The sequence below is a fragment of the Lampris incognitus genome, chromosome 3 (assembly GCF_029633865.1).
Source record: "Lampris incognitus isolate fLamInc1 chromosome 3, fLamInc1.hap2, whole genome shotgun sequence".
NCBI classification, from domain to species: domain Eukaryota; kingdom Metazoa; phylum Chordata; class Actinopteri; order Lampriformes; family Lampridae; genus Lampris; species Lampris incognitus.
Window position 1 is genome coordinate 76,537,399 of NC_079213.1, and position 27,224 is coordinate 76,564,622.

The 27,224-nt window shown below is 41.5% G+C and overlaps 1 protein-coding gene across 4 annotated transcripts in view; it reads left to right on the plus strand.

Annotated features, from left to right (window-relative positions):
• Positions 1-27,224, plus strand: part of lpp (LIM domain containing preferred translocation partner in lipoma) — a 210,677-nt gene that overhangs the window by 154,756 nt on the left and 28,697 nt on the right. For all 4 annotated transcript variants that reach the window (XM_056276295.1, XM_056276294.1, XM_056276298.1 and 1 more), the window contains one exon: positions 18,726-18,831. In XM_056276295.1, the coding sequence (XP_056132270.1) occupies positions 18,726-18,831 (106 nt within the window). The remainder of the gene's footprint in view (positions 1-18,725; positions 18,832-27,224) is intronic.

Genomic DNA, 27,224 nt, shown 5'->3' on the forward strand with positions numbered 1-27,224 from the left:
TGTCCCGTTGTCTCTCTGTTCCGAGATTGTGGTTTGTGAAACAGTTGCTTTAGTAATGCTTCTTTAGCTCTATTATGTGTGTGACGCTTTATAACTTTGTTTGTTTGCACACATTAAGTGCTGTAATGGTTTTCTCTACAAATCAATGATTTTTTTTCTTTGCTGTCAGCATTTATTATTGATGTCCATCTTTCAAAGGTAGTAAGTTGCTGAACTTTGAGATATAAAGACGTTTCACTCATGTAGGGCTTAACAGAATATTTTTCATGTTGTGTCACATAACACATCGTGCTCGTTGTGTCTCATACAGTTATTCATGGTTGGAAAGCTCATCACCTGTAACTGTTAAGTACAAGTTCAAGATTTTTTTTTTTCTGGTGCCAAGTAAGTGTGCATATACAAGGAATTTGTATCAGTGGAATACTCAGATCAAAAGTAAGCAAAGAATTAAAACACAACTATCTTAAGTAGGAGTTAATGGGAAAACTCAAAATATCTAGTATCCAGTATTTGATCATGTACAAAATAAAGCCATAAACCCATGGTTTTATAGATTTTGTTGTAGGGGGTGGCAGTAGCTCAGGAGGTAGAGTAGGTCATTTGGTAACTGGTGGGTTGCTTGTTTGAAGATCGGCTCCTCCCAGCAAAAATGCTGAGGTCTCTGAGCAAGACACCTAACCTCTAACTGCTCCTGGTGAGCTGGTTGTGACCTTGCATGGTTGACACCACCATCGGTGTATGAGAGTGTATGTGTGTGCACCTGGGTGAATGTGAAGCATTCATTGATAAGTGCTTTGAGTGGGTGTTGCAGCTAGAAAAGTGCTATATAAAAGGCTGTCCATTTACCATTTTGTTCCAGTTACCGCTAACTGAAAGGCATTTTTTCTATAGATATGACATCACTGAAAATTGATTGTGCTGCCGTTTAGAAAATACCAGTAAGGCTGTTGTCAAGATCAATGTTTTTACACATCCTTTTATTGTCTTGAGTGACTTTGACTGAAATAATAGGGAAATCAAAATGTTATGTACATTCCTGGGGAACCCACTCAGGACCTCCTCAGGCCACAGGACCCCACTCTGAAAATCATGGTCCAGGACCAGAGGAAAATTAAGTGTGAATCCTGAAATTGAGTGGTATTTTCCAAGTTCCATCTCTCCAAATACTACTACTACTACTTTCGGCTGCTCCCGTTAGGGGTCGCCACAACGGATCATTCATTTCCATCTCTTCCTGTCCTCTGCATCTTCCTCTGTCTTGCCAACCACCTGCATGTCCTCTCTCACCACATCCATAAACCTCATCTTTGGACTTCATCTGTTCCTCTTCCCTGGCAGCTCCATATTCAGCATCCTTCTCCCAGTATACCCAGCATCTCTGCTGCACACATGACCAAACCATCTCAATCTCGCCTCATCATGCTTTGTCTCCAAACCGTCCAACCTGAGCTGTCCCTCTAATATACTCATTCCTAATCCTGTCCTTCTTTGTTACTCCCAATGAAAATCTTAGCAAAGTTCCATCTCAAATGAAAGCCAAAATTCTGATTCTGTGGTGTAAGTGTCGAAGAAGACACAAATGATGACGAAACTAAAAAAAAAAAAAAAAAAACTTAAAAAAAAACACACAGACATGTATATAATCTGTGTGTTATAGAATGGTAAATTTTATTTTGATCAAGACAGTCAATAGAGCTGTATATAACTGTTGAAGACCGTTTTCTTAATGTAACCACTGGTAGTTATTCAACATTTATTGGAAATCTTCAGGAGATCAGTTGATGTTAAATCTGAGGTACAAAGTAAACACATGAACAAATGACAAATGATGGATTCAAAACAACTATCCACCATCGTATTTCTGTCTTTTCCTTTTGCAGAACATGCAGTGTAATTTTTCTGACATTCAGGATGTTACAAAAGCAACACATGTGTTTACCTCTAGGCCTGAGAAATTGCTATCAGGGTAAATTATCCAAACAGTCATCCAAGAGGCCTTTCATTATTTCATCTACAATATAGAACATTTAATCCAGCACAAAAAAAGGCTGTGTTGCAAAAGGGCAATCTAACATTGATTTGGTATGTTCAATAATAATGTTTATTTCAAGTGAATGGGGCATTATTTTACACTGTCACACTTCACACCAAGCGTTTATTTGTTATCTTGTTTTGTTTTGGGAATGGGACTCTGACAACTGCTGTATACTATAACGTTTTTGGGGGTGCTTTTTGTCCATTCTTTTCATCTTAAAAAGGCCAGGGCACTCAATTTTACTATGTGTATATGCCCAGTACAGTATAGCACTGTTTAACAACAAACTTCACATCGGCGAAGCGAACCTGAACAGGTTGAGTAAAAGTGGTGGAAGACCCTCACAGGCCCTGCTTCAGTCCTTCAAGAGCCGTATAGATCATTGAAAAGAAGAAGAAAAGGGTGCCATCGCTCAGAATAGGGTAGACTATGCCGTAGAGACTGCTATTCTAATCTGAACATATTCAGCCGCCAACAATCTCTGGAAAGTGCAAGGCCCTTGAGTTTTCTTTAATTCAAGGATTTTATGCTGGTTCAAAACACAAACCAGCCCTACCAGCCTTTGGGAATAACCCATCAAGGACTGTATTTTATTAAATACAAATTAGCTTGAGCATTGAAGCAAGTATCTTTATGAAAAAATCTAATTATATTTGTTCAAAACAAAAGTCTACATTTTGCTTGAAAAGCCTGATTCAGTCCCAGTATGATGCGTTATTAAAAACAAAAGGTGGCATTTAATAGATTTGTGAGCATCTCTTTGATTTTCAGATAAAAGCGAGTCTCTGATTTTGTTTATGTTTTTTACAGTATATATTTGTGTTTCTTTCCCAAGGATATAGCCAAATAAAGGGCACAATGCCTCCCTTCCCCCATTGCATTATTTTAGCATTTTGAATCATACTGGGAGACCATGATGCCTTATTTACTTACATACATACACTAGATGATATGACAGCTGATGACTTTATGTTAACCTCTGTCCTAATGCTTTTGTGTCAAAACCTTAACAGTTGTTAGTCAATTTCCTGTATTTTAGCTCTAATCTGTCCTCTCTTCATTTGTATCTATGTACAGACAATCTCTCATGCACTAAGGCCAAAATAGAGCAGACACTGTAAAAGCCAGCTTAGAATGAATGCAAAATCTGTCAACTTTTCCTTTATCATAGTCAATCTGGTTGACCCAATGCCGTGACATTTTTGTAACCTTTCTCACATGGTGTTAAATCTACTTACTGGAGTGAGCTTTGCCCCTTTTAATCTGTTGTGTAAACAAACCAAAACACAGGCAATTAAAAGTACATTTTGCATTTTTCTCATAATTATCAAAAATTATGTCTAGTTGCTTGGCGTTGATTTTTTTTAATTTTTTTAATGTAATACCCGGGATCTTCTCTGTAGGGGGTATGTGACTTTGATTGAGGACTTTATTGAGGAGATAATTTCACATAATTGAGAGTATTCATCGAAGGGCAGCATCATTAGAAGTGCAAGATGAACTCCTCAGACGAAAAGCTAAGATCAAGACTCATTCTGATTGGCTTACACCCCTCCCTCCCCCCCAAGTTGGCTCCTTCCTCAGACTTAAAGTGAAGGTGTAAGAAGAGCTTTTCACATCAACAGGCTTCAAGGACACTTAATTACCCAAATCCACCAGTGTTTGATCTCCATTGTAGAAAAAAAAAATTAACAGATTTCATGGCTTCTGGTTAATATAGCAATTTCCACGAGTCTCTCCATCTTTCCCGAAAATGGAAGGAAGCTAAGCTGGATGATGACTTATGTTATTTCTTAGCTTGAGTGACATTTTAGAGGGGATTATTTTGAACTGCTCAATCCCTGCAGCCAGTTAAAGACCCATAGAAGGTCAATGACAGTTTCAACTGTCAACCATGTTTAGATTTCTGACTCTTCCTTAAATATCATGTCTCTCCCTTCCAGTCCTGGCCATTTTGCTTTCTGCCCTGCACAGGAATATAAGCCTATGATGCTATCATGATGCTAGCATGCATCCAAAATAGGAATTTCTGATTTGTCACTGACTGGAACACAGAGCTTTTAAAACCAACCTTGTGTTTGCAGAGCTGCTCTGCAATTTAAAACAAATGGCAGCATATCATACAAAATTTAATCGAATTCATGAGCAGTGCAAACACTGTGTAAGAATTTCTTTTAAACCATCTTTTCTCTGGCTTAATAACCAGAGTTAATTTAGAAGCTGCGTCCTTTTTATGTGAAGTTGTCAAAGAATCATATGAGGCTGGAATGAAAGCTGTAACACCACATAGTCGTCACAGTATAAAATGAGCATTTCAGAAAAACATAGCTATCTTACATGTCTCAGAAATAGTGCTCCAATCAACTTAAAGTAAATCAACAAAACATTTTGTTTATTAGAATGTTGATGATTCTGCCCCAAATTTTAAACGTTTCAGAGTGGTAGTTATGTCTTCCCTTTATTCCACATTGTCAGGGGTTTATGTTTTTATGTCTAATGTAGAAGCATAGTTTTACAACCCTTATCTCAAATAATTTTCACATGAAAAAAAGAATGGTGTATTTTGAAAAAATGTTCATCATTAATCCCACAATCTTCTCAGTAGATTCAAAGATAACGCATTATTTCAGAGCCTTTTCTTTTTATGCATGGGAAAATGATTAGTTGTGAATAGTTGTTATTTCCTGCTTGAGGTTACACTGTACATGATGCCTACTCCTCAGATGATTGACCCTACATGCCCCAAGCCTCAAAGCCAATGATGAGTCCTTTATAGAGCAGGCAGTCTCAGTACTGGGTTACCAGCCCTGCTATAGATTGCTCAGAGAGGATTCTTCTCCTAGTGCAGGGTTACAAGTTGCCACTAAAACTGAGAACTCGGGGGAAACTCCTTCCACATTATGCCGACGTGATCTGAAAGCCCTGTGATATCTTATAAAGTATGTAGATATTGACTTGAATAAAAACACCAACCATTCTTTTTTCCAGTAGAGTTAATCAGATCACAATGCAAAGTTGTGAGACTCAAGGTAAAACACGTGCATTGACACTCACCAATTACTACTATTTTTTAACCATTTCTTTACTGTAGTTATAAAACACTTATAAAACAGTGATATTGCAAAAAGCATGTAATATCAATACCAGATGGAAGTGTGATTTGGATAATAATTGATATGATAGACAGGACTTATTCATTTTATTTTATTTTTTTACATTTTCCGCCTTTATTTGGTTGCGATAGTAGAAAGAGGCAGGGGAGAGAGAGGGGATGACATGCAGCAGAGGGCCACCAGGGCACCCCCAAGGGATTTATTCTTGTTCTCATTTACACTCACTATCCACCCCTGACCCACTGACCCATCCGGTTTTTAGTGACTGCTCATTACATTGATTGGCAGCTCACATGCTTTAAACTACTATAATCTGCAAACTATGCAAGTGAGCAATTTTCAGAATTTTCCACTACACTAGCTACATGGAGGTCAGATAAGACAATCCTTTATCCCAAAACTTATCCAAGTAGTTTGTTTACACTCACAGGTGAGCCGAATAACATTGATCATCTCCAAACAAGGGCACAAGTCAAGGTCTGGGTAGATTAGATGGTAAGCAAACAATCACTTCTCATAGTCAACATGTTGGATGCAGGAGAAATGGGCAGGAGTAAACACCTGAACGACTTTGAGAAGGGCTAACTTATAATGGCCAGACAACTGGGTCAGAACATCTCAGAAATGGCAAGGCTTGTGGGGTGCTCCCAGTCAGCAGTGGTGAGTACCTACCGACAGTGGTCAGAGGAGGGACAAACCACAAACTGCCGACAGGGTGTTGGGCACCCAAGGCTCATTGATGAATGAGGGCAACAAAGGCTATCCCATCTGGTCTGAACCAACATAATGTCTACTGTGGCACAAATCACAGAAAATGTTAATGATGGTTACAGGAGGAATGTGTTACAACACACAGTGCATCACACCCTGCTGCATATGGGGCTGCATAGCCACAGACCAATCAGAGTGCCCATGATGACCCCTGTCCACCGCCGAAAGCACCTTACAATAGGCACACAAGCATCTGAACCGGGCGTTTGGCGCAGTGGAAGAAGATCGCCTGGTCCGATGAGTCTCATTTTCTTTTAGCTCACATGGATGGCCGTGTATATGTGCACCGTTTACCTGGGGAAGTGGTGGCACCAGGATTCACTGTGGGAACAGGACAAGCTCGTGGGGGGAGTGTGATGCTCTGGGCAATGTTCTGCTGGGACACCCTGGGTCCAGCCATTCATGTGGATGTCAATTCGATATATGCTACCTACCTAAACATCATTGCAGACCAGGTACACCCCTTCATGGCAATGATATTCCATGATGGCAGTGACCTCTTTCAGCAGGATAATGTGGCCTGCCACACTACACACGTAGTTTGGGAATTATTTGAGGAACATGATGAAGTGTTCAAAATGTTGCCCTTGCCTCCAAATTATCCAGCTCTCAATCCGGTTGAACATCTGTGGGATGTGCTGGACCAACAAGTTTGATCCATGGTGGCTCCACCTCACAACTTACAGAACTTGAAGGATCTGCTGCTAATGTTTTGGTGCCAGATACCACAAGAGAACTTCAGGAGTCTTGTAGAGTTCATACCTTAGCGGGTCGGTGCTGTTTTGGCAGCACATGAAGGACCAACGGCATATTAGGCAGGTGGTGATAATGTTTTGGCTCATGGGTGTATATCCTTTTCATGACATAGTTATTTTTCAGCACAATTTATTTTGTTGAAGCTTTTATGGCTCAACAGACCACATTCCATGTACTATAGCTGACATTTCTTAAGATACTGATTCGTGATTTTACATCAGGAAACCGGAGGGGATTACTAGACCGATAGCAGGTTTCACTGCCAAGTATTGTAATGTGGAGACAGGCGTTCATTGACTTATGTATATGTCACTTAAAAGCATGCATCATGAAATAGGCTGCATATGTTTGCCTACAACTCCATTGTTGGAATCAACAGATTGGTACACGTGCATAAATTCTGACATGAGCAACACTGAAGAAAACACCACCTAACTTTAGGGTCTGAATCAGGCTTACTTTGTTAAGTATCATGACACATGTTGGTCTATAGGTGTCCCACTGAAGCTCATGCATCTTAATAATGGTGTTATGATTGGGGTTCAGTCCAGAGGATTAAATTTGATTATACCACACCTTCTCTCTCGTGCTGGTAACTTTTTCCCATTATTTATTTATTTTATTTCTAGACTGTTGTTTTCTGTTCAAATAATACAATGGCAGTCTGTGAAATATCATATCAACATGATAATAAGGGACATGGCTGACATTAAATAATGGATGATAAAAATTTAAGATTAAGATTATATGAAAGCCCACAAATAAGTCAATAGAATGACATAATTATCAGTTATCAAAGAGGCATGTTGACACCTAATTAAATCATTTTCTTACCAAAACAGTTTCTTTGAAAAAAAATTACCTTTTTGTGCACATTGTGTTAGTTTGACCAGAGTGAAATATTCTACAGTCTGTCTATGGTCTTGAAAGTGATTTTTGTCTCAAACTCTAAAGTGCTAAAATCTCACCCTGGCAGACACATCACCGCTGGATGTGTTTGTGTGTAGGAATATAATAATACACTTGTTGAAATCATGAATATAGGATTCAATAGGATTACTAATTTCAAATCAATCAAATGAAAAGGTAGCCTAATTTTACAGTTGGCTGAAGAAGGTGCTCTAGATATTGGGATAGCCCAAGCTGAGTTAACCTACATTATATATAAGCACAGTCATTTAGAAGCTAATTTTCTGATCAATGTTTGTTGAAATATTATATGTGTATCTACTACTACTACTACTACTACTATTACTACTTTTGGCTGCTCCCATTAGGGGTCGCCACTGCGGATCATCCGTTTCCATCTCTTCCTGTCCTCTGCATCTTCCTCTGTCACACCAGGCACCTGCATGTCCTCCCTCACCATATCCATAAACCTTCTCTTTGGCCTTCTTCTTTTCCTCTTCCCTGGCAGCTCCATATTCAGCATCCTTCTGCCGATATACCCAGCATCTCTCCTCTCAGTCTTGCCTCTCTTGCTTTGTCTCCAAACCGTCCAACCTGAGCTGTTGCCCTAATATACTCATTCCTAAAGAAGGACAGGATTAGTAACGAGTATATTAGAGGGACACTCAGGATGGATGGAAATATCATGTGTATATTGGTATCAAAATCCTGAATGTAGAGCAAAATTGAAACATGCTCTTGTGCTTTGTAAGCACAAAGGCCATGACCACTGTATTTACAATAAGGCAGGTCTCTGGCTGTTCCCAAGAATTTCAAACATTTGCACTCAGGAGAAGAGGAGAAATACCTTTTGGTCTTAAACCTTTATTAACTTGTAAATGGAACAGGAGATTAAATAGGAACCTAAAATTAATCTAATATACAACTTGTAATGCTAAATTTGCTGCGCACCACATCATATTATTATGTGATTTTACGGGTCTACAACTTACATATGTAGTAAAATTTAGCTCTACCCCATTCTGATTGCCCAAATTTCTCAATTAACAAGACATTATTGGATATAAAATCCATTGCAATACTTCAGATGGCTATTACAAGAACTGGTGCCCACAGAAGAAGCAACAAAGGATATTTTTAATGTTCATTCCACTGGCTTCTTCAGGGGATGCATTCTATGAAATAATTTTACAGAACTAGGTACTATCTTAGAGTACAAAAATAGCTCATCCTTGTTGCCTGATTGGTTTTGCACAATTAGGATTATTCTGTCTGTTTGTGTACATCAGTGGTGGTCTAACATATCTTAATTGCACTGTCTTGTTGTTTATTACATGACTGATGCTGTCAACCTTTGCATTTCCATTGCATTCACTGAATCTGTAATTGGATGTCTGTTGCATTCCTTTGCTGTTGCATGAAATATCGTTGGTGTTCACAAAGGATCTGGTTACTGAATGCTTCACAGAGTAACAGCCAGATATGGATAAGCATATTTCCTCCTTTTTCTTGCCATCGCCTGAGAGTTTCACCCCATAGGCTACTTCAAGGCTCAAAACAGAACTCATAGCTGTGACAAATCCCTGCTGTAATTAGGCAACCTACGAGACATTTAAATGTCAAGTAATATTAAATACAGATCAGGTGAGCGTTTGATTAAGTAATGCCTCTTTCCATCGGGTAGTTTGCTTTTCTTGCTGGAAATTTGAGAACCTCTGAGCTGAGCCTTCATCCAATATGTTAAAGGTTTCTTCGGCCGGTTCATTTGTCAGTCACAGACCCGAGTAGATCGGAGGTGTTTGTCAGAAAACCCTTTCATAAATAATAAGGGCCTGCCATCCCCTGCTCCAGCGGCTCCTCAGAGATGGCCAGAGTGTCTGGTAAATAACTGCCTGGATCGATACCTGTCATTGTAGCTCAATGAGCTCTGACAATTTAAAATGTCTGTGCAGTTTGTTTATTTTCTTGTTTTCGACCGCTCCCACAGTTCTGGCTCATAGCCTGAGAGATGCAGATTAATCCCGTTGTTCTGAGAAACTTCTGCATTCTCTTAGACTCATCTCTTAATGAAACATTGGCATGCTGGGTAGTGCTAACTGCCTCAAATTAATTTCAAGTCCAGCGAGAATATATATAACTATTATAATTTACGTGTATGTCTAAAAAAACTGGATTCATTGACATTTTAGATACATTTATGGGTTTTTTTCTACCTTTTAATTTCCATTAGGAATTGAGATATGATAGGTTGATCATTAAAGTATTGTGAAGAAATTCAGTTAACCGTTTAGCTCTGATTAATTGAAAGGGATTTTTGTTTCAGTAGCACAATTTCACCGTGTTAATGTATTGATTGTAAGCATTTTGCACTCTGAAGACAATTCAGATGGATGAGTTTTTTTACTCTGCCAGGCAGCAGACACCCCCCCAAATCTGCATAACAGCGGCCCCTGCTGGTTGTCTTTGGGAATGGCTGCCTCTCAGTCGCAGCTCCTCACTGAGCCCTACTTGTCCTTCACTTAGGCAAATGACATCTGTCTGTTGAGCACTGTTGAAACTATTTATTGGCTGGACACCATCTTCCTATCTGAAGCAAAACTATTCTCCTTTTCTGGCTCAGAGTACATAAAACGTGTGCATTTGCCATAGATGTATTTTATTTTATTATCGTTATTATCTTTGACTCAGTAAAGTCTCATAGTGGATTGAGCGCTGTGTTTTTCTTTTGTGTTTATAATGCAACAGTTTTCCTGTGGTGATGTTTGGTGAGATGATGGCCCTCAGAGTGTCATTCAAATGAACCATTGTTTTCATGTACTTTTTTAACTGGAAAGGAGAAGAATATTTTGTGGTCTTCTGTGCAGGCGAAATTATACAGGAAATACACACCACTATGTATTACAAAAGGGAAGTGCAGGATGCCAATACTTCGATTGTGAGACATAACCTGTGTGAATCTTCATTATGTTCACCGCATTTGTTTAAATATAGATCTGTGCAAACCGCACGAGGAAACAACAGGAGGAGATTTTCAGCTTTTGCTCAAACCAGCAAAACCTGCATCCTCCTTAATATAGTGTTTGGTACACTTATGTAATTGTTTTGTACTATAAAAAAAGCCAAATAAGTTTTATCTCTGTCCCAACAATTTGTGCAGTCATTTGTACATTTTTTTATGTAGTTGTTATTGTTGTTATTTTTCCAAGATTGCTTGTGGCACCCCTCTCTACACGCTTAGATTTTCACATATCTGTTTGCAGGGGGATGTCAGTTTCGAACAGATGACCTAGTTTATACACATGCACAATCTTATAAACATCGAAAAGCCCGTCTACATACATTATATTTCTCTGAACAGTCTGAAATCCATCCCTTTATATGAATTCAATTTGCACTAAAGATTTGGATGGCTGTGGAAAATGTCAATTTTAGAATTGCTTAATTTTTAATTATCACTCGCTGCTCTGTATACAGCTGCTCTGCCGTTGACTGTTATTTTTTCTTAGCATTTAATTGGAGCTGAAACAGCATGACCTATTTTGTTTGGAGAGAATGTATACTTTTCTTTGAGCTTCCTCAGAAGGTGGCCTTGAGCTCAGTATGCAGCATTAAGATGGTTACTTTCACAGTATAATATGTTTCAGATTACTTACTGTGTTGTCTGTTTAAAGTAACAGTTACTGAGATAACTTCTATCCCACCAATACTGAGTGACTAATTTCACTTGATTATGTACAAAGTATGAAGTTCAACAGACGGTTTCATGGACTCAATGGTGTCGTTATCCACACCTATTAACCCTTAACCGGATGTATTGAAAATAATGTAAATGTCTTTACTCAGAATCAGAATCATGTTTATTGGCCATGTAGGTTTGCACATGTAGGTTTGTAGGCTTACATGGAATTTGACTCCAGTTTCGTGGCTCTCTCAGTGTACTTAACATAGAATAACAACACTAAACAACACAACGCAACACTACAACACGTTCCTTTAATCTCATTAAAGGAATGTTAATTTACATTCAAGCATCTTTATTTTTTTGGGGGGGGGGTTTCCCCCCTTTTTTCCCCCAATTGTACTTAGCCAATTACCCCACTCTTCCAAGCCATCCCAGTCACTGCTCCACCCCCTCTGCTGATCCGGGGAGGGCTGCAGACTACCACATGCCTCCTCCGTTACATGTGGAGTCGCCAGCCGCTTCTTTTCACCTGACAGTGAGGAGTTTCGCCAGGGGGATGTAGCATGTGGGAGGATCACGCTATTCCCCCGAGCTCCCCCTCCCCGCTGAGCAGGTGCCCCAACCAGAGGAGGCGCTAGTGCAGCGACCAGGACACATACCCACATCTGGCTTCCCACCCACAGCCAATTGTGTCTGTAGGGATGCCCAACCAAGCCGGAGGCAACAGAGGGATTCGAACCGGTAATCCCTGTGTTGGTAGTTAACAGAATAGACTGCCATGCCACCCGGACGCCCCCCAAGCATCTTCCTAAGTATGACATGGATAAGTTAACGTATAGCCTTGGTGCACAAACATGTTTGCCTATCCAAAGCGGCTATATTTTGCTCCAGCAGCCGAGTGCCACTCTATGTGCATAACTTATATTTCTATCAGTATAGAATCACTGAGGAGTGAAAATAGTTCCAGAATAGTGCAGTCCTTATGCATAGCTAAATAGAGAGATATCATAGCAAGGTTAAATGTGATAAGGCCAGACACTGCAATCACCAGGACAACCGTGAAGTTGCATAAAAAGTGTGCACTGCATGCCACAAAACAATTCAATAAACATACTTGTCATACAGTGCTCTGTATATGCCAAGTCCTTGGTTCTATGTCCCAGACAATCAGAACCTAGAAAAATTGTAGCTGGAAGGAAATGGGTGTCAACAGGAAGAAATGAAAAATGGCACTATAATACCTCTTAATACACACATTTCAAACGGCACTTTAACTGTTTAACCAATATGTTAGATTCCAGATGCATGACAACCCTCCTTCCCTTTTAACACCCACCCACAGACACAACACACACACACACACACACTCACACTCACACACACACACACACACACACACACACACACACACACACACACACAGAGTACCTCAGTGAAAGGATTGTGTGACGGATCCAGCAATCCATTCATTGTTCTGGTAAAAATGAGTCGCCTAAGCTGCTATAATCACTCGTTTAGTGGTGCAACAACAAATGCTTTTTTTAGCCATCCCAATCCAATAAAACTTCAGTCCCACATGGAACCCACACAAATGCAATGGTCCATTTGCCTCTATTCTCATTCTTATGACTATAATAATAATAATTATTATTATTATTATTATTACTATTTAGATAAGCCTTTTCGCCCCACAAGTATGCTGTGTCCCTTTTGAATAATAGCATTGTGTTTTAGGTAGACAAGAAAAACCTGGGATGTCAGCTCGTGAGCTGAGTAAAGCCCTCTCTAAAAGCTTCCGCTAAAGCTGTAGTTCCATTGACACTAAAGAGCATTTGTATTTCAAAGTCCAGCATCATTTAATCTGTGGATAAATATGCCTGTGAGTGATTATCTCTTTGTTCAGCACGTGCTGAGCATGCAGCAAATGTTCAACCCCCCCCCCCCCAACAAAAAACAATGTTCTGCATTTAAGGTGTGATATATTGCATGTGCAGGAATTAAAACAGATGTGAGGCATAACTGATAGGTGAGTGGAGGTTTGGAAATGCAGATTAGTGCTGTTTAACAGTCCTCTTTCATTGGGTTCTCTCTGCGTGCTATGTACATTTTCCCTTTTGCTTATCACTTAAGCTCGAAATGCTAAAAGGCTTATAGTTTTCATGCAGTGGCTTCCCTTCTCACCATCCAACACGATCAGTCGTTGGTTTTCATTTCTCCTAAAACTATTGACCTGTACTTGCGGATACTGTCGTTATATAGAGAGCTTTTGATTGCTGAAAGGTTTGTGTGCTTGATACAGTAAGTAGTTTTGAAAGAGGAAATTAAATTCAATTGAAAGAGGAAATATTAATTGGACAGTTGATTTTGTGTGTGTGTGTGTGTGTGTGTCCATCCATGGGTGTGTGTGCTTGTTTGTGCTTGCCTGAACTAGAGGAGAATAGGAACATTTTTCTTAATTCTCTGAGTCCTTTTGACATTATGGTAGAAGTCTAGGTTAGAGATGTGGTATTGAACTGTCAACTTGTGTCTTGGGTCTTAAATCCCATCGGCTTTAAAGTACAGTATCTGATGGCATGAAGATAGTTCTTGCTTACCGTTCCCTGCACATCCCTTTGTTCTGCACACAGTAAAACAGGGAGGATCTTATGTATGCCCTGAGAACAATTGTCTTTCCCCTTCACTTTCCATCACTGCAGCCGGAGCAAGAGAGACAGAGCCTGAGGTTGGGGGTGGTTTGCAGGACACGGTCTTGTCAGGGTATCAGGTGAGAGAGTCCCCTCCACCCACCCTCCGCCGCTCTTCACCTAATCAGCTCTGACACACTGCCAATTCCACAGCGGATGGTGCACACAGCTTTATTTAGAGATGTGGCGGCCAGGCCGTGATCTGCTACCAGACAACAAAATATGTTACCATAATTATCCAGTCGACACACAGAGCTACATAACCGTATCACCAGGGGACTATAATCCCAGACAAGCACTAAGTGCACTGAACAAATCAACGATTGGATATCTCAGAATTTTCTTCAATTAAACAAAGATAAAACTGAAGTAACTGTCTTTCGAGGCAAGGATGAACGATTAAGTCAGCGCTCAGCTGCAGTCGGCAATGTTAAAAACTACAAACCCAGCCAGAAATCTTGGTGTAGTCATGGACTCAGACCTGAATTTCAATAGCCACATTAAGATAATTACAAAGTCAGCCTATTATCACCTGAAGAATATATCAAGAATTAAAGGACTTATGTGTCAGAAGGATTTGGAAAAACTTGTCCATGCATTTATCTTCAGTCCACTCCACTCCCGTAATGGTGTCTTTACAGGTCTCTCCAAAAAAAATCGATCAAACAGCTGCAGCTGATTCAAATGCTGCTGCTCGAGTCCTGGCTAAGACCAAAGAAGTGAATCACATCAGTCCAGCCCTGAGGTCTTTACACTGGCTTCCTGTCCGTCAAAGAATTGATTTTAAAACTCTGCTCTAGGTTTATAAAGCACTGATTGGTTTATGGCTGAAATACATTTCTGACCTACTGCTACACTATGCACCACAAAGACCTCTCAGATGGTCTGGGACAGGTCTGCTTCCTGTCCCCAGAGTCAAAACGAAACATGGAGAGGCAGCTTTCAGTTTTTATGCACCGCATATCTGGAACAAACTCCGAGAAAACTGCAGGTCTGCTGCAAATCTCAGTTCGTTTAAATCAAGGCTGAAGACTTTCCTGTGTGCTGCTACCTTTTATTAAATCAGATGTGACGATCTTACTGTAACTTTTACCCTTCTGTTTTATCCATCCATCCATTATCCAAACCGCTTATCCTAATTAGAGTCACAGGGATGCTAAAGCCTATCCCAGTAGTCATTGGGCAGCAGGCGGGGAGACACCCCGCCAGCACGTGCATGCACACACACACACACACACACACACACGTTCACACCTAGGGACAATTTAGTATGGTCGATTCACCTGACCTACATGTCTTTGGACTGTGGGAGGAAACCGGAGCCCCCGGAGGAAACCCACACAGACACCGGGAGAACATGCACACTCCACACACACAACAATTTGGGAGGACCCCCAAGGTTGGACAACCCCGGGGTTCGAACCCAGGACCTTCTTGCTGTGAGGCGACCATGCTAACCACTGCACCACCGTGCTACCCCCTGTTTTATCTGTCTTTAGTTATTTTTTCTATCTTTTAATTGTATTTATATGTCATTTTCTTTTCTTGATGACATTTATGTTTTATGTAAAGCACTTTGAATTGCCTTGTTGCTGAAATGTGCTATACAAATAAATGTGTCTTGCCTTGCCAGACACAATCTGTCTCCCTGTCTCTCACCAGCTTGCGATATCAGATAACATGCACCAGTGGTCACTCATAAATTCGAACCTTGGAGGTACACTGAATTCAATCCAACAAATTAATCAGATTGTTTTGTGATAAGTTTTTTTGTACTTAAAATCAGGTCGTGACCTCAAACTATAAGCTTCATCATTCCAGAAAAGTGCTGGAAAGTCAGTACAGATGTTAAGTCAGTCACCAGTGAAATGAGCACCAACTTCAATAAAAGCGAGTAAGTGTCTCCAAGGTGTAAGAGAACAATTTACTGAACTGGGCTAAATGCAACCGAAAACTCATAAGTCTCTTGCACATGTAGCTGCTGTATCGTTCCATTGTTGCTTCTGAAAAGCTGAACAGAAAACTGTGAGGCAATCATAAAGCATGCAGGGAAGCAATTTCTCTCTCTTATTCATGTGAAAAATTATTCTGTGCTGTCACAAAAGGCTCCCTAACAAGGTGCTTTAAACTCTCTGGCAGTGGGTTGCTGCAGGGTGTCAAAGAGTGGATAAGGTATAAATGAAGCTTAAACTCAAAAGCCTGTTTCTGGTAATAGCTGCATTTCTTTCCCTCTCGAATATGCTTTTGATGTGGAGCTAAGATTAACAGTGTTAAATTGTCCTCTTCACTGTCTCAAACTAACAACACTGGAATAATGAGTATAATGTTGACAAAAAAGAGCTTTTCTTTGAGCTGTTTGGATATATTTTAAGACTTTTCAAAATTATCCACTCCTTTGTGCAACCTTCGGTTGTATCAGTAGTGTCTGAACTGTCTCAAGGTATACTTGCTGTTATCATTGTGTATTAGTTTGGGGGGGGGGGTAAAAGAAGATTTGATCAGGAGAGAGAGGACTATCAAACGACTGCAGAGTCTTTACTTTTATTGCTATCTGATCCTCTATGTTGTGATCCTGCTATTATGGCTGAGTGGCTGTGGAGGTGCCAGGAAATCCAAGAGCCTGGGCCCAGCTGCTGTCTAGAAAACGCTCTGGCATGGTAGAAAGATTTGCACGTTCAGTGTGTCGATCCCTCAGAGTTAATGAGGCCTACTGTTTGGCTTTCTATTATCAGCCTGCTGCATTCTGAGCCAGACCATGCAGAGCACATTCATGCATCATAAATCTCTAAATGTTACTTGATAACACTGTGGACGGCAAGTACACACTTAACATTTATTCACTGACTTTAGAAATCAGTCTCATAGAAGTAGACCATATGGAGCTGTGCAATATCATCCTCACTTACTGTGATGTTGAGGATGTAATACAATTTTGTGTAGTTAAAACTGAATATGATGTCCAGCATTTGAAACCTTTATTATTATTATCATTTTTTTTTGGGGGGGGGGGATTTTCCTCCCTTTTTTCTCCCCAATTGTACCTGGCCAATCACCTCGTTCTCTGAGCCGTCCCGGTCGCTGCCCCACCTCCTCTGGGAGGGCTGCAGACTATCACATGCCTCTACTGGTACACGTGGAGTTGCCAGCCGCTTTTTTTCGCCTGACAGTGAGGAGCGTCACCAGGGGGACATAGTGTGTGAGAGGATCATGCTATTCCCCCCCAGTTCCCCCTTCCCACTAAACAAGCGCCTCGACTGACCAGGACACATACCCACATCCGGCTTCCCACCCACAGACATGGCCAATTGTGTCTGTAGGGACACCCGACCAAGCCGGAAGCAACACGAGGATTCGAACCGGCAATCCCCATGTTTGTAGGCAATGGAATAGACCGCTAACCACCCAGACGCTCCCCAAAACCTTTATTATTTTTAACATGAAACATATTAGGTACTCTGGCCATATGTATTGTACAATACAAATCTAGCAGACTATTAACAGAAGGAAATATTTGACAGGACCTATAATTACTGTGTTTCACTTCAAATAATGAAAACATTTTGTTCCCTTAGTCAGCTCTTGAATCAACCCAAGATTGACAAATGTTATTCCTGAGTGTAACGCAGTAAGCCATGGATAAATATGTACAAAACCATACTGGTCACTAACATTCGCCTCGCTCCCAAATGTCACAATTAGGCACCCCTCAAAGGTCAGCTTAGATCTGGGTCTGTATTACAATATTGAAAATCAAATCTACTGTAGCATCCCAGCCAGCACCCAGATTGAGTTAAGGTCACCTGAGTGTCTTTGGTTTTGAGAAAGCCCTGCCACATACCATGTCAGAGTCAAGTTTAGGCCCCAAGGGTGTCTGCAAAGTGCGCACACACACACACACACACACACACACACACACACACACACACACACACACACCTGTAAAGGGACTGTGTTGTGAGCCAGGCTGGTGAACGGGAGCAATGTTCTGGGGCCCTGCAGATGATGGGCAGAAAATATCAGATCCAACATGACAGTCCCGAAGACAAACAGCAGGCAGATGACAGAGACTACATGATAAGAGAGAGGCTGAAGCTTACAAGAAAAGGAAGGAAGTGCCAACTTCGCAGAGTTATGTCATCCTTTGTGAAAAATCTTACACATTAAGCACGTAGTGGAGTGGTGATGCATGTAGCACTACTGACTATGTATCTGCTAACCCATCTCCCAAATGTAAATGACTTAAAAGGGAGGTTTCTGGCCTACTTCTTTTTTTTTCTTTTTTTTTTTGCATCTTATTATCATTTTCCAAATGCAAGGATTAGTCAGGGTCACTATGCTCTCCTCACGCAGTTGTATCATACAGAAGGACATGCACCACAACCCTCGAGGCTGTACACCACTGGGGCTAAAGCCAGGGTCGGATATCTCAGCAGAAAATGGCAGACTGAAGGCCATCAATTGCATTTTAATTGAGGCAGCTGTTTATCCAGCCTTGAAAATGGTCATCACCCTGATATACTGAAGTCAGGTGTTTATTAATCTTTCAGATGAAGGTGTATATTTATTTTCATAAATCAGTCTTGAGGTTTTCAGGTTGAACTCTCTTCATGTTGTGAAGCAGTGGTACCACAGCTATTGATCTGAACTAGCCTAAACACACTGGTGATAGAACTGGACAGTAGCGACTAACATTTGGCATTCGGGGAACTACTGCACTTCTCTTTTATTACTTTGGTAGACTTGGTGAGTGACTGTGTACCTTTTCTGGTCTTCAGGCTACTGTTCCCAGCAACCCCGTTTCCCGTCCTGAGGACGAGTTGGAGCGCCTGACCAAAAAGATGCTGTTTGACATGGACAACCCTCCATCTGAAGAATACTTTGGTAAGAAACATAAGAAGCTTTTTGCATTCCCCCTCTTTGCTGATACTAATGTCACACAAGCACCTCTGTGAATGTTCCAGTATGACCAAACCCAACACATAAACTGCATGCTGGAACACATTTCATCCCAGATCAGTTAAAACCCAGGTTGTGATTTATTTTGAGCCATTTCATCTATGTTTGTAAAGGTAATGGAGAAGGCCAGCTTGTTATCCACATCCATATAATGGTGTTAGCCATCTCTATGTGTTAAAGTGAGCACTGCTAAAACAGATTGTGATGTTAAAAGCTTATTCCAGGGACATGGTATACACAGACAATGACAAAAACATGTTTCTAAAATGTGTGGGGTTCTGCTTCATGAGTTTCTGCAGTACACTGAAATATGCCAGTATTACACTGATGAGCCAAAACATTATGACAGCCTGCCTAATATGCTGTTAGTCCTCCGTATGCCGCCAAAACAGCACTGACCCACCGAGGCATGGACTCTACAAGACCCCTGAAGGTGTCCTGTGGGATCTGGCACCAAAACATTAGCAGCAAATCCTTCAAGTCCTGTAAATTGTGAGTCGGAGCCACCGTGGCACAGACTTGGCGGTCCAGCAAATCCCACAGATGCTCAATCGGATTGAGATCTGGAGAATTTGGAGGCTAGGGCAAAATCTTGAGCACTTCATCATGTTCCTCAAACCATTCCTGAACAATGTGTATCGTGTGGTAGGGAGCATTATCCTGCTGAAAGAAACCACTGCCATCAGGGAATACCATTGCCATAAAGGGGTGTATCTGGTCTTCAACGATGTTTAGGTAAGTGGCATGTGTCAAATAGGATTCCATATGAATGGCCAGCCCCAGGGTTTCCCAGCAGAGCATCACACTCCCTCCACCGGTTTGTCATCTTCCCAGAGTGCATCCTGGTGCCATCACTTCCCCAGGCAAATGGTGCATATGTACGCGCCAATCTACGTGAGCTAAAAGAAAATGGGATTCATTGGACCAGGCAGCCTTCTTCCACTGCTCCATACGCCCAGTTCAGATGCTCGTGTGCCCATTATAGGTGCTCTCGGCGGTGGACAGGGGTCACCATGGGCACTCTGATTGGTCTGTGGCTATGCAGCCCCATAAGCAGCAGGGTGTGATGCACTGTGTTGTGTGACACATTAATCCCATAACCATCATTCAAGTTTTCTGTGACTTGTGCCAAGTAGACCTTCTGTTGGTTCGGACCAGATGGGATAGCCTTCATTGCCCTCGCACATTGATGAGCCTTGGGTACCCAACACCCTGTCACCAGTTTGTGGTTTGTCCCTCCTCGAACCACTGTCAGTAGGTACTCACCACTGCTGACTGGGAGCACCCCAACAAGCCTTGCTGTCTCAAAAGATGTTCTGATCCAGTCGTCTAGCCATTATAATTTGACCCATGTCAAAGTCGCTCAGGGCATTACTCCTGCCCATTTCTCCTGCATCCAACACGTCGACTATGAGAACTGATTTTTTGCTAACCATCTAATCTACCCAGACCTCGACATATGTCCTTGTTTGGAGATGATAAGTGTTATTCGGCTCACCTGTAGGTGGTCATAATGTTTTGGCTCATCCGTGTATATTGACTTCAGCTACACATTCTCAGATCCCACAGTATCTCAAAACACAAGTCTATTGCATATGAAATGTTTAAAATCATACAACTCTAAACATGTTACTTAAATCTTCAAAATATCTTAAAAACTTTAATCACAAACAAAGATTACTTATATTGAGAGCTTAGCCATTCAGTTTGCAGTGGGGGAAAACATTCTTAAAACAATGATATAAGCATAAACAAAGCAGGGGTATAATTCATGTAGACATATTCTCTTGTTCCACAGCCAATTGGTTTGGTTATCAATCTGTCAAAGAATTACATGTCAAGATGATTTACCAATAAAGATGGTAGTGTCATTAAATTTAACTATGTGCAAAGTGTAAGAAGATGAGTAAGAATTAATCCATCAGGATACTATTGACTCTACTTGGTACAGTGGACCGACACGGCATCTCTTTTAAAAGTTATAATAAGTGAACAGTCACTTCACACTCTAGCATTCATAGGTGAGAATAGTTCAAGCTGCTAAAATTAGCTCATGACTCATAGTTTGACCCACATGTAACACTGATGCCAGGGAAATGCTAGGCAGATATTCAGACTTGCACACACACAGACACACACACATGAGCATGCACACACAGGCAGCACTGGTAGTTTGATCGTATTGGTAGGAGTCATACTGCAACATAATGTGCACAATAGATGTTCAGAGACAGGGTTGGGACCCAAGTTTTGGTTGTGGAAAGACTAAAATGTCTCCCCAAAACACTCATAACATTTGTATTCAGAGCGCATGCTAATGTCATGCTCCCAAAATGAAGAAAGCATTACTGTGGGATAGCGGGTTAATAGCCTAAAATCTGTGTAAATGTTTCTAGATTAGCCTACCCGGTGACCCACAAAATTACTTTTGTGCCACAAGAGCAATACTACAGGGACGAGGGGTCCTCCGAGAAACTATCTGGAAACCAAAGCTTTAGCACACTGGAAGTTGACTTTCAGTGTTGAAAAATGTTTATGAAATAGGCATACCCAGAAGCCTAGTGATTTTAAGTCTTGCCAAGTTATGATGCCCTTTGCTTGGTGAATATGGTGTAGTGAGGACAGAACATAAGTAGCAATACATTTAGTCAATATGCATTTCCAAGACCATGTAAGTTCAATCAAAGGATAAAGTGTGACTCTGGCACAGACTGTAATGAAAGGGGGGGGGTGATGAAGACCACAGATAGCTGATACATCATGATTTTAACCGGCCAATTTAATAATACTAAGTATTAGATTGCGGTATTGGATTTTTTTTCCCATTCTCAGAATCAGTTGCAGCTGATACCTTAATCATGGTTTGTTGAGGATCATATTTTCAGAAGCAGGAGCACTGGTTAGTTTCATACATAAATAAGATTACATCCCTAGTTTGAATGCTTGGGCAGTGATTTTAAAACATTTTTCTCCTGTGGTTCAAGTACCTGGCATTTCATCTGGGTCTGACAGGTAACAAAATCATAACTGTTAGGATTAAACAGAATACCAATTTTGGATCCATTTTTATGAAATAGGGTTTGAAAGGCAAGAATAACAGATTTTTGTATTTCTTTTCTTTTTGACCCAAGACAGTGTATCTGCTACTCCAGAGAAAGCCCCTGCCGCTCGCTTCTCTCCAGCCTTTAATCCCTTTTGCCCCTGGAATTAGTCCCTATGGCTATTCCCATTAGACACCCCACTCCGATGCGAGGGTCTAAGGACGGGATGTTGTATTGCTGTGAAGCCCGCTGAGGTGAATTTGTAATTTGTGATAATGGGCTACACAAATAAAACTGACTTGACTTGACTCGATACATTCAATGGGACTATCAAATAGGCTTTGTATCACACACCAAACCATGATAGCATGTGTAGGTGTAATATAGTTACGGAATGTATTTAACTGGAATTAAGGGATTTTCAGCCTCACGTTGGTGTGCGCCAATGTAAAGGCCTTAATTGGTACGCATTAGACATAGGTCAAATGGATCCACTGGCTTGGCGGAATTTAGTCATTTTTCAGACGAATGGCCCTCCAAGCTTTGTTGGCCTCATTTGTGTATGTATGTGTGTGTGTGTGTGTGTGTGTGTGTGTGTGTGAGAGAGCGAGAGAGAGCGAGAGAGAGAGAGAGAGAGAGAGAGAGAGAGAGAGAGAGAGAGAGAGAGAGAGCTGCAGATGTAATATGTTCTCTGTGTCCTACTATAGCATGCATGCACTTGTTTACTTCTGTTTGCCAACTGTAGGGCTCAATTGCCCAGGGCCGGTTAAACAAGGACGTGAGAGTTGATAAATGGGTCATATGTGAGCTGAGGTAGCCAGTACAAGCCAGGGATAACGTGTGCCTCCACAGCTGACAGTGGCTGGCTGTATTTGGGTGGGAGGGGGAAGGGGGGGGCGGAGCAAGAAGGGTCAATGTGTGGTTAAACATGGTGACAGCTGAATTAACTGAGAGATGGAGAGGAACATGAGGGCAAGAGGAAAAGCAGGAGGCTACTTTAGGGACTCATTATGGGGCGAGCAAGTTTGAGAAGAGGTACATGCTCCTCTGTGAGTCCACAGAGCCCACTGTCTCCCCTTTGAATAATGCACATATCGGCTACACAGTAATGTGAAAGCATGCTTTAGCGTAGGATGTTCCATACTGTTCAAGGCCGATGGGAGAACCAGGCACAGAGAACGAGAGCATGAGAATTTTGTAATCACAATGAATCTGATGGCACACAACCTTTCTTTCATTTTTTTTTCTCTCTTTTTTTTGTGGTTGGGTATGAGGCGGAAGAGGACTAGCAGTTGTCAAAACCCTTAGGCTAGTAATTAACTAAATTAATCAAAGTGGGGCTGCGATCTCTGGCTCACTACTGGACTGGATCTTTGTCTTCCTATGGCAAAGTTTTATTAGTGTCGCTAATTTCTTTGATGAGCCTTTAATCTGAAACAGCTATTGTAAGTTTTCTTCGGTCCAGAGGGGGTTAATTGAATTGAATTAACATTATACTCTGGCTCTGTGATGTCAAGAGAAAAGTTTGAATAAGACTCAATACAGTGCCATCCATAGCTGATAAATTATCCAATGTTCTTTTTTGGCCTTTTTTTTCATACTTTTACAACAGCTTCACTACATTTATAAACCACTAGCAATTATCCTGGCCAGGACTTTGATGAAACATTCTTAGATAAAGTAGACACACAAGCCGTTCTCAAAGGCAGAAGCCTCCCAAAATGCAAAAACCTGAAAGTGATACAGAGAGAGAGAGAGAGAGAGAGAGAGAGAGAGAGGCTTGTAACTGCCATAAATTCTTCCTCTGACTGAAGCGTCTTTGAAAAGCAACTGATTAGTCCTGATTTAGAGTTCCAGATTAGATTTGAGGAATCTGAAAGCCTTTTCTTTAAATGTCATCATCCGTCATATTTAATCCACTTAGGTTGTGCGTAGGTGTACTGTGTTTGTGGAAATCTAATAAGACACAGCTCCTCAGCTTGCTGTGTGCAGATGCCTCGGCGTTTGTGCTTCAGAGGAACTTACAATATTTTGTCATCACTACATTTCTGTCGACCAAATCCAGGACATAAAGCTGAATAATTGAAAGGACGAGATGCTTTGCATTATTTACCGTTAGTGATGATGATACTTATGCATGTAGTGCATTCTGCCTCAGAAATACATTTTTTTTTCTCGTCATTGTTTTTCTTCTTCTTTTAATACCAAAATGACAAGTTGAGAATTCCTTGGTGTCATGCTGGAGTTTCAGTACTTCATTGTATAGAATTAAGGAAGATATTAAAATGTTATATCCAATCAATATTTATATAGACTGATTTTCCAGAGAGATTTTTTTGAACAGTGGCATGCATCTTTTTGTAATGTTATCTGATGTCGGAGCTGTAGTCATTTGCAAATTAGCAGAGGGATTCGGGGGGGGGGGGGGGCAGCTTTCCCTCTTTCTTTTTTTTGTGATAGACTGTTTTATGATAAGAGCTTAGAGAAGAAAAGGGAGGTTTTGCCATTTCTCCTCATAATGTCAGCTGGAGGAGCCCTCATAATTTATGAGACACCTCACATGAAATGTTGATGAGGAATCTTGGAAGATTACAAATGGCTGTGTTACACTTCGATCAGCTGAGGTAATTGGGTCAGAAAAAGTTGAGGTTCACGCAGCGTGCACTTGTAGAGAGATGTGTCTCGCTCTCTCTCTCTCTCTCCAAAAGATGATAAAGCCTCACAACTTAATGTATTAATAGGGTTTTCAGTTTAGACAGCTTTGTGCATTGTCCTAGATACTCTGGTTGAATGCATTTGCATATTACTCAGGTCGCCTTCAGCAAACTCTTAGGAGCTTGCTTTTAGACGTGCCTCCACATGTCATAACAAGTGCGATGTGTGTCAGAGAAAGGTGTTTTAACCTCTCTGCTGCCTCGAAAGACTTCCCTTACATGCAGTGTTTTTGCTTACCGTATGGCCTCGCACCGCCAAAGTCATGCTTATGTGAAGTTTTAACGTTAACCTTATTTGTACGCCAAGCAAGGGCCATGTTCATCTGTCATGTCAGTCAGCTCCAGTAAGTTGGACACCTTAATAGCTGACATACTGTTAATAATAACATGACATGTACAGGCACTATGTATACTATGTACTGTCTGTACTGTGTACTAAATGCCAAAATCAACTGCAGATCAACAGCTGATTCTGGTCTTTTACTCTCTCACAGGACCACATGCTGTTTTAATGCAAACCTGCCACTGGCAAACATGGGCTCTGTCCTGTGTTGCGCCATGTTCTGCATGTATGTGTATCTGGCAGCCCTCACTATGAACTAGAGTAGCATAATGCTGCTGGAAGGAGGTCGCCAATCAGCCAGAGGCAGGGAGACAGAGTGCAGTGTGTGTGTGTGTGTGTGTGCGTGTGTGTGCGTGTGTGTGTGTGTCTGAAGCGGTCTGGTGACAATACGTCTACATTGAAGCCCATGGCCGAATTTACCACCTGAAGTGAATTACACTAAATGACAGGCAGTAGGCAGAACTGGAAAACAGCATACCTGTGGAGGGTCCATCTTACCTGGCTGATAGCTTATCCATTTATCAAAATGGGCTATAAAAGATTTGGAATAAGGCAAAGATTCTGCATATCATCATAACATTGGGGGCGGCACGGTGGCGCAGTGATTAGCACGGTCACCTCACAGCAAGAGGGTCCTGGATTCGAACCCCAAGGGTTGTCCAACCTAGGGGGTCACCCTCTGTGTGGAGTTTGCATGATGGGTTTCCTCCAGGTGCTCCTGTTTCCTCCCACAGTCCAAAGACATGTAGGTCAGGTGAATCGGCCATACTAAATTGCCTCTAGGTTTGAATGTGTTGGCCCTGTGATGGCCCGGCGGCCTGTACAGGGTGTCTCCCCACCTGCCTCCCAATGACTGCTGGGATAGGCTCCAGCATCCCCTGCGACCCAAATTCAGATAAGCAGCTTGGATAATGGATGGATCATGACATTGATATTTTTTTACTACCTGGTAGAACAAGCTAGGACTTTTTGAATATCTTCTTCAAATTTATTCATGCTTAACTCCTTTGACAGTATTACACTCCTACTTTGTTGATATAAAGTCAGTGAAATTCTACAAAAACTTTTTCTACTAACTTTTTTTTTGGTGTGTTAACTTTTATTAGCTTCATAGAGCAATATGTATTATTCAGTGGGTTTATGAATGAGATTGCTGCCATTTTTTTCTGCCATGTCATCAACCTACTTGTAATTAGTCACATGGGTCAGTATAAATATAGTGTTTTGAGTACTTAATTATTTTTTTGCTGCTATTTTGGGCTGGGATGCTATTTCGGCGCACCAAGACACAGTCTGTGGGCATAGTAAATGGGGCATTTTTCCCGTTTTATTTTCTAATTATCTTGGTCCAGCACTGTAGTTGACCTCATGATGTTGCTTTCTAGTTTCTCAGCTGAGTTTGGCGTGCCAGCATGGGACTTCTCTCCCCGGTGACAGCAGTCCGCTTTTTTGGCGGTGGTTCATATGAGGTGACCCCTCCCCCTTCCTCCCCCGCCAGGCTCGACGCTTGCAATCCTGCCTCGTTGAGACAGCTCCACTGAGGCTTGCAAGATCAGCTGCCGTGCGAGCCCAGCTGAGGCTTCCGGGCACTCACGTTGCTAGATTTCATTTGTGAGTGAGCGTTTGACCTCGGGAATGAGTAGACGTCCACATGCGCATGCATGCAAAAGCAGATGTACTCACAAGACGTACATGCACAGTTGCATATGAGCAAACATACCAATATACACACACACAAACACACTGTGTAAACACTCTGCACATATGCTAACCTCTCGCTCCCCTTTTCCCTCTCTTTCACCCCATTCACTAGCCCTGCTCTCTCCCTGGCGTCCATCCATGTCACTCCTGCCAACCTGTTTCTAAAATATGTAACCTACACTCACTCAGTTCCCCTTGCTTTATTGCCCTGGGCCCTGACAGACTGAGCAGTAATCCATAGTGGCGTAGGCTTGCCTCTCCTCCATCCTCCACCGTTGCCACGGCAGTTCTGCAGATCGCTATTTGCTGACATCGGGAATGAGATTAAGGGAGGGGTTGAAGGGGTTAGGAAAGAGGCATTCGGAGACTGAAACATAGCGATGACGGCAATTTCCCCTTGTCATCCTCAGGCAACTGAGGGCCAGAGCATTGTCAGGCTGCGTGGAGGGCATTCTTGATCAACAAAGTAGATTAACCTAGAGGGGGAAAACATGAAACAGTGCACAAATTGTGGCTACT